Source organism: Taudactylus pleione, unplaced genomic scaffold (assembly GCF_031769625.1).
Source record: "Taudactylus pleione unplaced genomic scaffold, aTauple2 ptg000747l, whole genome shotgun sequence".
Lineage (NCBI taxonomy): Eukaryota > Metazoa > Chordata > Amphibia > Anura > Myobatrachidae > Taudactylus > Taudactylus pleione.
This window is the reverse complement of record NW_028285149.1, coordinates 1,452,920-1,467,530: the sequence shown is the minus strand read 5'-3', so window position 1 is coordinate 1,467,530 and position 14,611 is coordinate 1,452,920. Positions and strand designations below refer to the sequence as shown.

The following is a 14,611-nucleotide window of genomic DNA, read 5'->3' as shown; positions in this document are numbered from 1 at the left end:
CAAGTGGGGACGAGTTAATACTTTGTGAGGATGAGGATGTACACACTGAAGAGGGTGAGGAATCGGTGGATGAGGAGGATGAGGATGACATCTTGCCTCCGTAGAGCCAGTTTGTGCAGGGACACATTAATTGCCAGCTTGTTTTGTGGGGGCCCAAACGAACCAATCATTTCAGCCACAGTTGTGTGGCAGACCCTGGCGCTGAAATTATTGATTTGTTAAAGTGTGCATGTCCTGTTTATACAACATAAGGGTGGGTGGGAGGGCCCAAGGACAATTCCATCTTGCACCTCTTTTTTTCTTTGCATTATGTACAGTTTGGGGCCTAGTTTTTCTAACTGCCATCCTGCCTGCCACTGCAGTGTCACTCCTAGATGGGTCACGTGTTTGTGCCGCCCACTCGTGTCGCTTAGCATAGTCATCCAGCTACCTCGGTGCAACCTTTTGGACATAAAAACACTATTGTGAGGTGTGAGGTGTTCAGAATAGACTGGAAATGAGTGGAAATTAAGGTTATTGAGGTTAATAATAGCATAGGAGCAGAAAAACCTACAAATTCTGTGATTTTAGCTGTTTTTATGCTTTTTTTCAAAAAAATACAGATCCAAAACACAAAACCCAGAACCCAAAACACGGAAGGGTGGTTTTGGCAAAACCAATCCAGATCCAAAACACGAAGAAAGATCCAGATCCAAAACCAAAACACAAAACACGAAAAGTGGCCGGTGCACACCCCTAGTAGCCATAGGGATCACTGTGCCTTATACCCAATGCAGGGAAATGACACTAATACATGTAGCCATAGGGATCACTGTGCCTTATACCCAATGCAGGGAAAGGATACTAATACATGTAGCCAAAGGATCATTGTGCCTTATACCCAATGCAGGGAAATGATACTAATACATGTAGCCATAGGGATCACTGTACCTTATACCCAAAGCAGGGAACTAATACTAATACATGTAGCCATAGGGATCACTGTACCTTATACCCAAAGCAGGGAACTAATACTAATACATGTAGCCATAGGGATCACTGTGCCTTATACCCAATGCAGGGACATTATACTAATAAATGTAGCCATAGGGATCACTGTGCCTTATACCCAATGCAGGGAAATTATACTAATGATCCCATTTGAATGTACAGTATATTTAATTTTTTAATATATCAGCTGCATTATTGGGTTAAGGTGCAATCAGGGAGATTGCTACACTCTTCAGGGAGATTGCTATTGTAACACGACCGGATTAGGGGTCCCTCTCCTGGGGTAGATGGACTCTCTCTTCACACACACAGCAGCCAGAAAAATAGTACACCAGTCTAGGGTCTCGTACCAGCTGGTCGGCGCCAGTCTTTATTGTGCAACGTAAAAGGAAAACAAAACATAAAAGTAAATGCTAGCCCATCTGGGCGCTAACTAGAAAAGAGGTTCCCTCTCACAAGCGTATGCACAAGACTTACAGGTAGTTTTCACCAAGTGTCTCTGAGCCAGCCTGCTTGCTCTCCCAGGTATGAGACACCAGCTTACAATCACACACAGCCTATATCAGCCAGTTCCAGGTGCAGACCCTAATGAGCCTGCTAACAGGCCAAAAAGGACAAAACCTGGAGTGGCCTGTGGATGGAGCCCTCCCTCCCCTCACATCCACACCCCCAGGTCCCAAACCGGCTTTTCAAAAAGCAGACACCCAAACCTGCTTCACTGCAGACTTTTCTCCTGGGGGTGTTTAGAACACACAGGTCAAAAACCTAGGATAAATGTATTTACCACTGACCACATTACCAGTGTTCCTATCACATATCCCCCCCTTTGTTTTGACCTGTGGGGTGGAACAACTGAAGCCCCCAAGCAATGAACGCGTGACAACGTGTCTGCATTGGCCAGCTGGCTTCCTGGCCTGTGTTCTACTGAAAATGTAAAGGTTTGTAGCACCAAGAACCATCTCGTTATTCTTGCGTTATTGTCCTTGTTTTCTGACATCCACTTCAGAGGGGCATGGTCAGTAATCAGTTTGAACCTTCTTCCCACCAAATAGTACCTGAGAGTCTCTAACGCCCATTTTATGGCCAAAGCTTCCTTCTCCACTGTGGCATAGTTTCTCTCATGTATATTCGATTTCCTGCTTAGGTAAAAAATGGGTGTTCCTCACCCTCTTTGCTTTGGGACAGGATCGCTCCGATACCTACCCCGGACGCATCTTTGTCAAAATCAGGGGTCACCAGAACAGGTTGGGTACATAAGGCTATTTTTAATTCTTGGAGATCTTTCTGGGCTTCAGGACCCCATTCCACCATGATTTTTTTTTTGCCTTGGTAAGGTCAGTAAGTGGGACTGCAATGGTGGCAAAACTGGGTATGAACCTCCTATAGTATCCAGTGATCCCTAAGAAGGCTCTCACCTGTTTCTTATTGAGGGGTCGTGGCCAGTTTTGGATTGCCTCAATCTTATTGAGCTGTGGTTTTATCAAACCTCTGCCAATGGTGTATCCCAGATATTTTAGTTCTTCCTTCCCCAGACAACACTTTTTCGGGTTGGCTGTCAAACCTGCCTTAAAGATGGAGTCTAACACTGCTTGTACTCTGGGTAAGTGAGACTGCCAATCAGGACTATGTATGACCACATCATCCAGATAAGCCGCAGCATATCGTCTATGGGGCCTTAGTATCCTATCCATCATTCTTTGGAAGGTAGCAGGTGCCCCATGTAGCCCAAAGAGCAACATCTTGTAATGAAACAACCCTTCTGGTGCAGAAAAAACTGTTTTTTCTTTGGTGTTTTCGGTTAATGGCACTTGCAAATACCCTTTGGTTAGGTCCAGAGTGGTTAAATTTCTTGCTGTCCCCAGCCTTTCAATTAGTTCATCCACCCTTGGCATCGGGTAGACATCGAAATTTTGAAACAATGCGTTTTTATAATGACTTCCGAAATCTGAACAGACTCCCATCTGGCTTTGGAATCAGCACAATGGGACTGGACCACTCACTATGTGATTCTTCAATTACCAGACTCTCTTTGGGCTTCGGGCACCCTATAGGGATTTAGGTTTACTTTAACCCCGGGTCAGTGACTGTCATGTTTGATGACCGTGGTTTTTCCTGGCAGGTCCGAAAACAGTACCGTATTTCTGATCAAAAATTCCTTGACATCCTGCTGTTGATTGGCTGACAGGGTTTTTGCCACTGTCACTTCGGGTGCCACGGGACCTGGGTTTACTGGAGGGGCTTGGATGGCTGACAGTGCTGCTCTATCCTTCCAGGGTTTTATCAGGTTCACATGATATATCTGTTCTGGTTTTCTTTTCCCCGGCTGGTAAACTTTATAGTTGACCTGTCCCACTTTTTCTAAGATCTCAAAAGGGTCCTTGCCACTTAGCTAACAGTTTACTTTCTACCGTGGGAACCAACACTCTGTCCCCAGGAGCAAAGTTTCTTAACTGTGCATTGTGGTTATATACCCTCTGCTGTGCAAGTTGGGCCTGTTCCAAGTGCTCCTTAACTATCGGCACCACAGCCACAATTCTCTCTTTCATCTTGTTCAATCACTATTTTATAAGGACTGGACTGCCCTTCCCATGTCTCCTTGGCAAAGTCTAGTAACCCTCTTGGATGTCTCCCATATAACAAGTCGAAAGGTGAAAACCCGGTGGAGGATTGGGGAACCTTTCTTATGGCCAACAGCAGATAAGGCAACAAATAATCCCAATCTTTACCATCTTTGTCGACTACTTTCCTTAAAATATATGTTTTAAGGTCTTGTTAAACCTCTCGACCAAACAATCAGTTTGGGGGTGATAAACCGAGGTCCTTAAATGGTTAATTTTAAACAGGCGGCACAACTCCTTCATAACTTTTGACATGAACGGGGTACCCTGGTCATTTAGTATCTCCTTAGGTATTCCCAACCTGCTAAAAATATGGACCAGCTCTATAGCAATTGACTTGGTTGACTTATTGCGTAGCGGTATCGCTTCGGGTATCTGGTAGCATAGTCCAGAATTACCAGAATATATTGATGTCCCCGGGCAGACTTCAACAAGGGTCCCACCAAGTCCATAGCTATTCTTTCAAATGGTACCTCTATAATTGGCAGTGGGACTAGAGGACTTTTGAAATGTGGTCTGGGAGCATGATACTGGCATTCAGGGCAGGAGGCGCAAAAGTCAGATACGTCTTTATGGACACTGGGCCAAAAAACCCTCTGCACGATTCATTCAGTGGTTTTCTCTACCCCTAGGTGGCCTGCAGTTATATGACCATGGGCCAGATCTAACACCATTCTCCTGTAAGCTTTGGGGACTATTAATTATTCCACAATCTCCTCCCCTTTCTTAGTCATCTGATACAACAGATCCTGACATATTACCAAGTGAGGATACATCAAGGGACTATCGGGATCTACGGGTTTACCCACATTGATATTCTCCCTGGCTTCACCAGAGTAGGGTCATTTAACTGCTCTACGGCAAAGACCTCTCTTCTGACCTCTAAATCCAGCAGACGCTCAATGGGCTCTACAACACTTGGTGAGCCACCATCACGCTCCGCATTCTCTAGTTCACCAATCATACAAGAAACTGGGAACATCTCTGACTCTGCCACTACATTGGTCACTCATTCAGACGAGGCAGGGTGATTAACCACTGTGCAAAACCGGCTTTCCCACAACCTCCAGAAGTGAGCAAAGTTTCTTCCCAATATCACATCATACATTAAGCCTGGTACCAAACCCACAGAGACTACCGCGGAACCACATGGCGTCTCGATGTTCACTTCGGCAGTAATATAATACTGAGTATCCCCATGTATGCATGTCACACCAACAGTTTTTCCCTTATGCTTCAAAGGGTTCACCAGCTCAGTTCTCAAAAGCGTAACCAGGCTACCAGAGTCTAACAGAGCCTCTACTCTGTTGCCTTCCACAGTAAGTACACACGTGTTTATCTGTCTCAGCCAGCCAGTCAGCAGTACAGGCTGGCTGTGCAAAGAAAGACCCCCTGCGGTTGACAGAAGCAGTATCACATTGCATGGGCTCAAAGGTAAGTGAACAATTAGCTGCTATATGGCTGAAGCCACCACATCGGAAACATTGAGTCACATTAATGTCTAGTCTTTTGCGGGGTAGGAACCTTAATGGCCTGGCAGGCCTGTCTTCAGGTTCCCCACCCTCAGTCTTAGGCACACTCCACTGCCCAGCACCCTTCTCCCCAGGAACAGTCTTACCATTGTTGATGGGAGTTCGCCGGTACATCATCGGGGCTCGGTGGGGCTAACTCATCAGCTCCTCAGCCACCATGTACCTCTCCACCAGTTCGACTAACTGATCTGCGGACTTAGGGTTGGCATGGCTCACACACTTCCGCAAGGATGCAGGTAGGGATCGCAGATAACGGTCCATCATGACTCGTTCGACGATTTGTGGTCCTGTCAGCGTCTTGGGCTGTAGCCACTTGGTGGATAGATAGACAAGGTCGTGCATCTGTGAGCGTGGAGGTCTGTCCATTTGGATATCCCAGAGGTGGACTCATTGGGCACGAACAAAGGTGGTGACTCCCAAGCGAGTTAGGATCTCTCATTTTAATTTCACATAGTCCTTCGCATCGGCCAGGCATAAATCGTAATAGGCCTTTTGTGGCACCCCAGACAGGAAAGGTGCCACCAGACTTGCCCATTGCTCCTTGGGCCAACTCTCCCTTTCGGCTGTTCTCTCAAATGCGGTGAGATATGGCTCCACATCATCGCCTAAAGTCATCTTTTGTAGGAAGTGACTGACTCGTATGGAGTGAGTGGCGGTGGGAGGACCAGTAGTAGCATCTCCAGGCCGGGCGACCAGGTGCTGTACCAGCTCCTTAATAGCCTGGCGGGTTTCCTCAAAGGTGACTTGTTGCTGCCTCCAAGGCCATCAGTTGTACATTGGTAGCTTCCTGCTGAGCCCAGATAGCTTCCTGCTGAACCTTATTAGTTTCCTGTTGAGCTGCCGTAGCCTGAAGCAGGGCTTTTACAACGTCCTCCATTTTACCTCCAGGTGCTCGTTGGAAGCTAAACCTTGCCTCTCTGAGCATTGGCTGATGCCACCTTCAGGGATTCAATAATCACATTTAAATTTTAAAGGACAAATTTTCCTTGCTGAACTTTTCAGTGTGTGCTTGCCCACATTCTCCACCAATTGTAAAACGACCGGATTAGGGGTCCCTCTCCTGGGGTAGATGGACTCCCTCTTCACACACACAGCAGCCGGTAAAATAGTACACCAGTCTTGGGTCTTGTACTAGCTGGTCGGTACCAGTCTTTATTGTGCAACGTTAAAGGAAAACAAAACACAAAAGTAAACGCTAGCCCATCTGGGCACTAACTAGACAAGAGGTTCCCTCTCTAAAGGAATAGTGGGGCCTACTGCCTCCACCATCAACACAAGCGTATGCACAAGACTTACAGGTAGTTTTCAGCAAGTGTCTCTGAGTCAGCCAGTCTGCTTGCTCTCTCAAGTATGAGACACTAGCTTACAATCACACACAGCCTATATCAGCCAGTTCCAGGTGCAGACCCTAATGAGCCTGCTAACAGGCCAAAAAGGCCAAAACCTGGAGTGGCCTGTGGATGGAGCCCTCCCTCTCCTCACATCCACACCTCCAGGTCCCAAACTGGCTTTTCAAAAAGCCGACACCCAAACCTGCTTCACTGCAGACTTTTCTCCTGGGGGTTTTTAGAACACACAGGTCAAAAACCTAGGACAAATGTATCTACCACTGACCACTTTACCAGTGTTCCTATCATACTACACTCTTCAGGGAGATTGCTTTCTAATTCGGGGAGTCTCCCTCACAATCGGGGAGTGTTGGCTAGTACTGTGTGCTGTATAGTATGGGGTAAATTTACTAAGAAGTGAGTTTGGTTGAGTTTTTAAGTTTTTAAACTCACTTTGCTTCACCAAAACTCGGCTGAGTTTTTCCATATCAAACTCGCAAATTTACTAAGAAGTGAGTTTAGCTGAAAGTGAGTTTTTCTTCTTCCAAATTGCGAGTTTAGAGGAGAGTTTAGAGGAGAGTTTAGAGGAGATTACTTACTGGAGATTGCAGTGTTTTCTCTCTGCAAAACTCACACGAGCATGCAGCCTGCACATATCAGTGAGATATATCAGTGAAATATGTGTAAGATGCTTGTGTTTTAATACCTGTAAAAAATGAGTTAAATAATTGTAAAAATAAAATGACGTAGGGTCCCCCCCTAATGCTTAACCAGCCCATGGACTTGCCAGCCTGTCCTGGTACCTAGAATTACGGGGAACAAAATGAGTAGGGTTCCCCGTAAATTAGGTACCAGCACCAGGCTGCAGGGCCAGTCCTGGTTTTAATTTTAGGGGTAAAAAATTTGGCGTCGGGGTACCCCTAAACTTAAAACCAGCACTGGACCCTTTCTAGCAGGGGGCTGATGCCACAGCTAGGGCTGCCCTTTTACCGGGCCTCCCAGCCGCAGCATCAGCCCTGACCGCTAGTCAGCCCAGTCCAGGGATCCCTTGGGAGTTGGGGACCCCTCCAATAAAGGGGACCCCCTCTCCAGGGCACCCCTGGCCTAGGCTGATAGCCCGGGGCTATCCCCACAACCCCTGGGTTGATAGTGTAGGTGTAGTGTTAAAAAATTAATTAACATTGTCTTTACAGTAGAACTGCAGGTCCCAGCAAGCCTCCCCCGTATGCTGGTACTTGGAGAACCACAAGTACCAGCATGCGGGGCATTAAAGGGCCACTGGTACCTGTAGTTCACCTTGAAAGAAATGTGTAAAAAAACACAACACACACCATGAAAATAAAGATTTATTACTTACATACATACACACACACTTACCTGCTCCCAGATGTACACGTCCCCTTCTCAACATAAAGTATCCAATGGTTGTACCTGTAAAAAAAGAACCAATACTCACCTTTTGTCCCACGATGTTCTCTGCAGTATTCCAAAGAGGACCCCGGAGACACTGTAACAAGACGCTACAGCATATTGTTACAGTAGCACTAATGACAGCTCCAGCCTTGAGCTATCCTTAGTGCTGTGGTGCCAACCAATCAGCGGCGGCTTCCATTAGTGGTTGCTCATTGGCTGGGACCCACGTGGATGAGCTGCTCATTGGCTAAGCCCACATTTGCAAACTCACACAAACTCGACCCTTAGTAAATTTACCCCATAGGGTGTAAATCTGACTCCGATACTAGCCATAGCCTCCCCAGCCATTGATCTCACCACACCTCACTATCATTTACATTACATTAAGGCAAACAGTATGCCCCTATGCAGATACTGATTGGCTATATAATGGTAGTAATGTACAATACTGTACTTACTACACCTAACTTGGACCCTTAGACGCTGCAGCCGGCCAGGGTCTCTCCTGACTAGATCGCTCCACCTCCTTTGAAGGGAGCAGAGCATCCATTGCCAGCCATACTTATATAGTATGTCACGGCGGGCATTCATATATACTTGCCATTTCTTGTTATTGTTGGCGAGCGCTCTGTCCTGCCAATGCACCAGGATGAGGAGCTCACCATGACAGTAAGGCCTATAGTGAGCCGCCATATTATCTGGAATTAGTAAGTATCAGAACGTCAGGATGCCCTGCAATGTGTACAATACAATGTCTACTGCATAGCGGTTTAGGGTAAAATTCGGCTGGGTGGCATACAGTACCATAGAATGCAGCTGGGTGGCAAACAGTACCATAGAATGCGGCTGGGTGGCGTACAGTACCATAGAATGCGGCAGGGTGGCATACAGTACCATAGAATGCGGCTGGGTGGCATACAGTACCATAGAATGTGGCTGGGTGACATACAGTACCATAGAATGTGGCTGGGTGGCATACAGTACCATAGAATGCGGCTTGGTGGCATACAGTACCATAGAATGTGGCTGGGTGGCATACAGTACCATAGAATGTGGATGGGTGGCATACAGTAGCGTAGAATGCGGCTGGGTGGCATACAGTACCGTAGAATGCGGCTGGGTGGTGTACAGTACCATAGAATGTGGCTGGGTGGCATACAGTACCATAGAATGTGGCTGGGTGGCATACAGTACCATAAAATGGGGCTGGGTGGCATACAGTACCATAGAATGGGGCTGGGTGGCATATAGTACCATAGAATGGGGCTGGGTGGCATACAGTACCATAGAATGCGTATGGGTGGCATACAGTACCATAGAATGCGGTGTAGCCAGTACAGCCGGTATAGCCAGTACAGCCGGTATAGCCAGGATAGCCATTTTATCAATCTTCAGCAATATTCAAATATAACAGGATAAATTTCTCTTTGATCAGATAAAGACATAGAGCAGAAGGAAAGGAGCACAACTATCCAGGACACAACACAGTCAGAGCTGGTGCCGGAGCCAACGCAGTCAGAGCTAGTGCCGGAGCCAATGCAGTCAGAGCTGGTGCCGGAGCCAACGCAGTCAGAGCTGGTGCCGGAGCCAATGCAGTCAGAGCTGGTGCCGGAGCTAACGCAGTCAGAGCTGGTGCCACAGCCAACGCAGTCAGAGCTGGTGCCGGAGCCAACGCAGTCAGAGCTGGTGCCGGAGCCAACGCAGTCAGAGCTGGTGCCGGAGCCAACGCAGTCAGAGCTGGTGCCGGAGCCAACGCAGTCAGAGCTATTACCGGACACAGCACAGTCAGAGCTATTACCGGACACAGCACAGTCAGAGCTATTACCGGACACAGCACAGTCGGAGCTATTACTGGACACAACACAGTCAGAGCTATTATCGGACACCGCACATTCGGAGCTATTATTACCGGACACAGCACAGTCGGAGATGGTGGCAGACATTGCACAGAGTAAAAAAGAGCATTTAGAGAGCGACTCAGCACAAGATAAGATCATTGAAAATGTTAGTACCTCCCCTCACAAAATAGAATACTCAACGGTCTCAATGAGGTCAGATTCTCCTCTAGAGATTACAATAAAGATCTCAACAGACAAAATAATTTCCAACTATAGACCAAGTGTATCACCTACAACAGAGAGAGAATTAATTACAATTAGTAATCCATCATCGCTCTTCAAGAGGCCATTCGCTGAGGACATTACAGTATTAGCAGCCGAAGATCAAGTGGAACCAAAAGACGACCCCCTTCAATCAGTGACAGCAGCTGTAAACCTTCCATCAGTGCTGCCACCATCATATCCGTCCATAAAACTAAACAAGATTCAGCTGAATGATAACAAAGATATACTGAAAGCAACTAAGCAACCACTGAATAATGACCCAAAGACAATCCAAAAAGTACATAAGGAGACAAAAATAAACAAGCAAAGTCCAAACTCAATATTGTACCCCCGAAAAAATCACCTGAGACCAAATATCTTATCTAAAGCTCTGAAATGGAACCTTAAATCAGACATCTCGGGTAAGAAGGAAAAGACCATTTGTGGATACATTGGTGGGAAGTCTAGAAAAGTAGAGGAAGCAGAAGATGAGGGTAATGATGGGAAATGAAGTCAATGCCAAGTAATAAAATGCCATCATTTTTGCCACCAGTTTAGAGAGAGAAATGATATGATTATAGAATGGGATGAATGTGGCCCCATGTACCCTGACGTTAGCTTCCTCCAGTCAACTAGAAATCCAGAGTTAGTGCAGTAAAGTTGTAAACGTTCCACTTTCTCTCAGACCTACAGCTCTAGAGCCACCTCTATGCTCCAGGTAGATGTTATTTATTCACTGAGGAATATATACAAGATAACCCTGATATTGTGTCGCCATAGATGAAAATGCAGATTATGAGAAACATAATACATAATAAAATACAATGTAATTTGGTTGAGAATATAATTACTAACAGAAAACTCGATGTTACTTCTTCCGCGTAACTAAATCCAGGAATTTATATTATTCCATCTTTTTGTTTTCACTAAATCTCCAGAGCGGAAATACTTTGGCAAACATGTCTACAAGCCACACATTACACAGCCTCATAGGGCTTCTTGTCCATACCCATGTCTCAGAGCAGTGGTGTCTCCTCTATATCGCACCCATCCTATATCACCTGCGGCAGGTGGGACAGGCAATAAACCAAGGAGCAAGCAGCTCTGTAAGCTCTACGGATATAAGAGAGGCAGCTACAGCTTGTATCTGCCCCAAGCTGGATCATCCAACAATATGGATGAGAGTATAACTGCCTTAGACAAACAATTCAGGTAAGGAAACGATGGAGCTGTCCGGTAAGGAGGGATGATCTGGTTACCAAGGTAAGATTACGTTTGGCACCCGGTAAGGTCCTTCAGGTGGCACTTTGTTCTGGAACATGTTACAGCTATGACATCACCATTAGCAAAAAAGGGCCGATATTATTCTGTTCTGTTCCTGGAATAACCATTGCATGTCTAATTCTCTGTCTAACTAATGTCTTACTTTACATGTGCAGCCATCTTAGATGACACGCTTTACAGTGGTGGAACCCCATCACCAAGTGTATTATTTCAGTGTCTATCCTGCTATTCTATGTATCTACTGTGTACAATTGTACATATATATATATATTATATATACTGTGTGTATGTGTGTGTGTATATATATAATATAATAGCGCAGTATATTCTGTCACATTTACAATTAGAAATGTATCTATAATATGCTATAAATACAGTATATAAAGCCACAAGTGTTGCAATAACAATGATTAACACGACTAACAGATGTATGTACTTTGCATGCCTAGAGGACAGCGGTGTCAGCAGATCTCCCGCTGCCGGCATGTCGGCAGTTACGGGAAAGGTGACTACAGGGAGAACACACAGTAACACTGAAGGATCTCACCTGGTGTCCAGCATTGCGTCTTTCTTCTGGTCTAGGTGGTTTTAGTAAGTGCTACATGAGCTAAGTGACAGAACCGCAGAGACGTCTTACCTCCGTGTCTGCGGTTATACCCAGGGGGGCATTTACTAAGCAGTGCCGATAGTAGCCAGCAGTTATGCCTGCAGAATGATGCCTGGTTTTACAATTAATACTATTATTGTTTTACTTTCATTGGGCAGAAATATCTACATGGTTTAGAAAAAGCTGCCGCATTGTAAATAAACTCCCAAACCTTCTTTTACTGCTGTACAGCGCTAAAATCTATGATGGAGCTTTATAGATAAATGTCAGTTGCACAAATCCAATAGTCACTGAATGTAGGACACTAACAGCAGGGAGTAGCGCCTGCAGGTGGGTGTGCTATAACAGATAAACAAGAATAAGATAGACAACAGCTGTTAGACAGGGACAAAAGCTCAATACAGAAAAGGTTCATGATACAAAAGATCGACACAAGAACGGTTAACATTTTTTTTTTATTCTAACCCTAATCTTCAGCCTAACCCTCCCCTTGGTACCTAACTGTCCCTTCTAGTGCCTAACTCCAGCCCTCTGGTAAGTGCCTAACCCTAACACTCCCTTCTAGTCCCTAACCCTCCCCTTTGTGCCTAACTGTCCCTTCTAGTGCCTAACTCCAACCATCTGGTAAGTGCCTAACCCTAACCGTCCCTTCTAGTGCCTAACACTCCCCTTGGTGCCTAACTGTCCCTTCTAGTGCCTAACTCCAACCATCTGGTAAGTGCCTAACCCTAACCGTCCCTTCTAGTGCCTAACCCTAACACTCCTTTTGGTCCCTAACCGTCCCTTCTAGTGCCTAACCCTAACCATCCCTTCTAGTCCCTAACTCTAACCCCAACCCTCTGTTAAGTGCCTATCCATCCCTCCTGGTAGCTAACCATAACCGTCCCTCCTCATGCCTAACCCCAACCCTCCGGTAAGTGCCAAACCCTCCCTCCTGGTGCCTAACCCTAACCATCCCATCTAGTCCCTAACTCTAACCCCAACCCTCTGTTAAGTGCCTATCCATCCCTCCTGGTAGCTAACCGTAACCGTACCTCCTGGTGCCTAACCCTAACCCTCAGGGAAGTGCCTAACCCTAACACTCCCCTTGGTGCCTAACCCTAACCATCCATTCTAGTGCCTAATCCCAAACCTCCGGTAAGTGCCAAACCCTAACCATCCCTTCTAGTACCTAACCCTCCAGTAAGTGCCTAACCCTAAAAAAAAAAAAGGTGTCAACCATTTTTGTGTCAAAATTTTCTATATACTGTAAATGCTATCCTGTGTTACATGTGTGATATACAGGACATCAGAGATGTATGCTGTCATTGCTATTCTGTGTTACACATGTGATATACAGGACATCAGAGGTGTATGCTGTCAGCTCTGTTCTGTGTTAAATATGTGATATACAGGACATCAGAGGTGTATGCTGTCAGTGCTATTCTGTGTTACATGTGTGATATACAGGACATCAGAGGTGTATGCTGTCAGCTCTATTCTGTGTTAAATGTGTGATATACAGGACATCAGAGGTGTATGCTGTCAGTGCTATTCTGTGTTACATGTGTGATATACAGGACATCAGAGGTGTATGCTGTCAGTGCTATTCTGTGTTACATGTGTGATATACAGGACATCAGAGGTGTATGCTGTCATTGCTATTCTGTTACATGTGTGATATACAGAACATTAGAGGTGTATGCTTTCAGTGCTATTCTGTGTTACACATGTGATATACGGGACATCAGAGGTGTATGCTGTCAGCTCTGTTCTGTTTTAAATGTGTGATATACAGGACATCAGAGGTGTATGCTGTCAGTGCTATTCTGTGTTACATGTGTGATATACAGGACATCAGAGGTGTATGCTGTCAGTGCTATTCTGTGTTACATGTGTGATATACAGGACATCAGAGGTGTATGCGGTCAGTGCTATTCTGTGTTACATGTGTGATATACAGGACATCAGAGGTGTATGCTGTCAGTGCTGTTCTGTTACAAGTGTGATATACAGGACATCAGAGGTGTATGCTGTCAGTGCTATACTGTGTTACACGTGTAATATACAAGACATTAGAGGTGTATGCTGTCAGCTCTGTTCTGTGTTAAATGTGTGATGTACAGGACATCAGAGGTGTATGCTGTCAGTGCTATTCTGTGTTACATGTGTGATATACAGGACATCAGAGGTGTATGCTGTCAGTGCTATTCTGTGTTACATGTGTGATATACAGGACATCAGAGGTGTATGCGGTCAGTGCTGTTCTGTGTTACATGTGTGATATACAGGACATCAGAGGTGTATGCTGTCAGTGCAATTCTGTGTTACATGTGTGATATACAGGACATCAGAGGTGTATGCTGCCACTGCTCTTCTGTGTTAAGCGTGTGATATACAGGACATCAGAGGTGTATGCTGTCAGTGCTATTCTGTGTTACATGTGTGATATGCAGGACATCAGAGGTGTATGCTGTCAGTACTGTTCTGTGTTACATGTGTGATATACAGGACTTCAGAGGTGTATGCTGTCATTGCTATTCTGAGTTACACGTGTGATATACAGGACTTCATAGGTGTATGCGGTCAGTGCTGTTCTGTGTTACACTGTGATATACAGGACATCAGAGGTGTATGCTGTCAGTGCTATTCTGTGTTATATGTGTGATATACAGGACATTAGAGGTGTATGCTGTCAACGCTGTTCTGTGTTACATGTCTGATATACAGGACATCAGAGGTGTGTGCTGCCAGTGCT

At 45.6% G+C, this 14,611-nt stretch overlaps 1 protein-coding gene across 1 annotated transcript in view; it reads left to right on the top strand.

Moving 5' to 3' along the window:
* LOC148477104 (uncharacterized) overlaps positions 1–11,435 on the top strand; it is a 343,189-nt gene extending 331,754 nt beyond the window's left edge. The window contains exons 5-8 of the mRNA XM_088457224.1: positions 9,317–9,938; positions 10,017–10,405; positions 10,922–11,195; positions 11,423–11,435. Of these exons, the coding sequence (XP_088313350.1) occupies positions 9,317–9,938; positions 10,017–10,405; positions 10,922–11,195; positions 11,423–11,435 (1,298 nt within the window). The remainder of the gene's footprint in view (positions 1–9,316; positions 9,939–10,016; positions 10,406–10,921; positions 11,196–11,422) is intronic.
* The last annotated feature ends 3,176 nt before the right edge of the window (positions 11,436–14,611 follow it).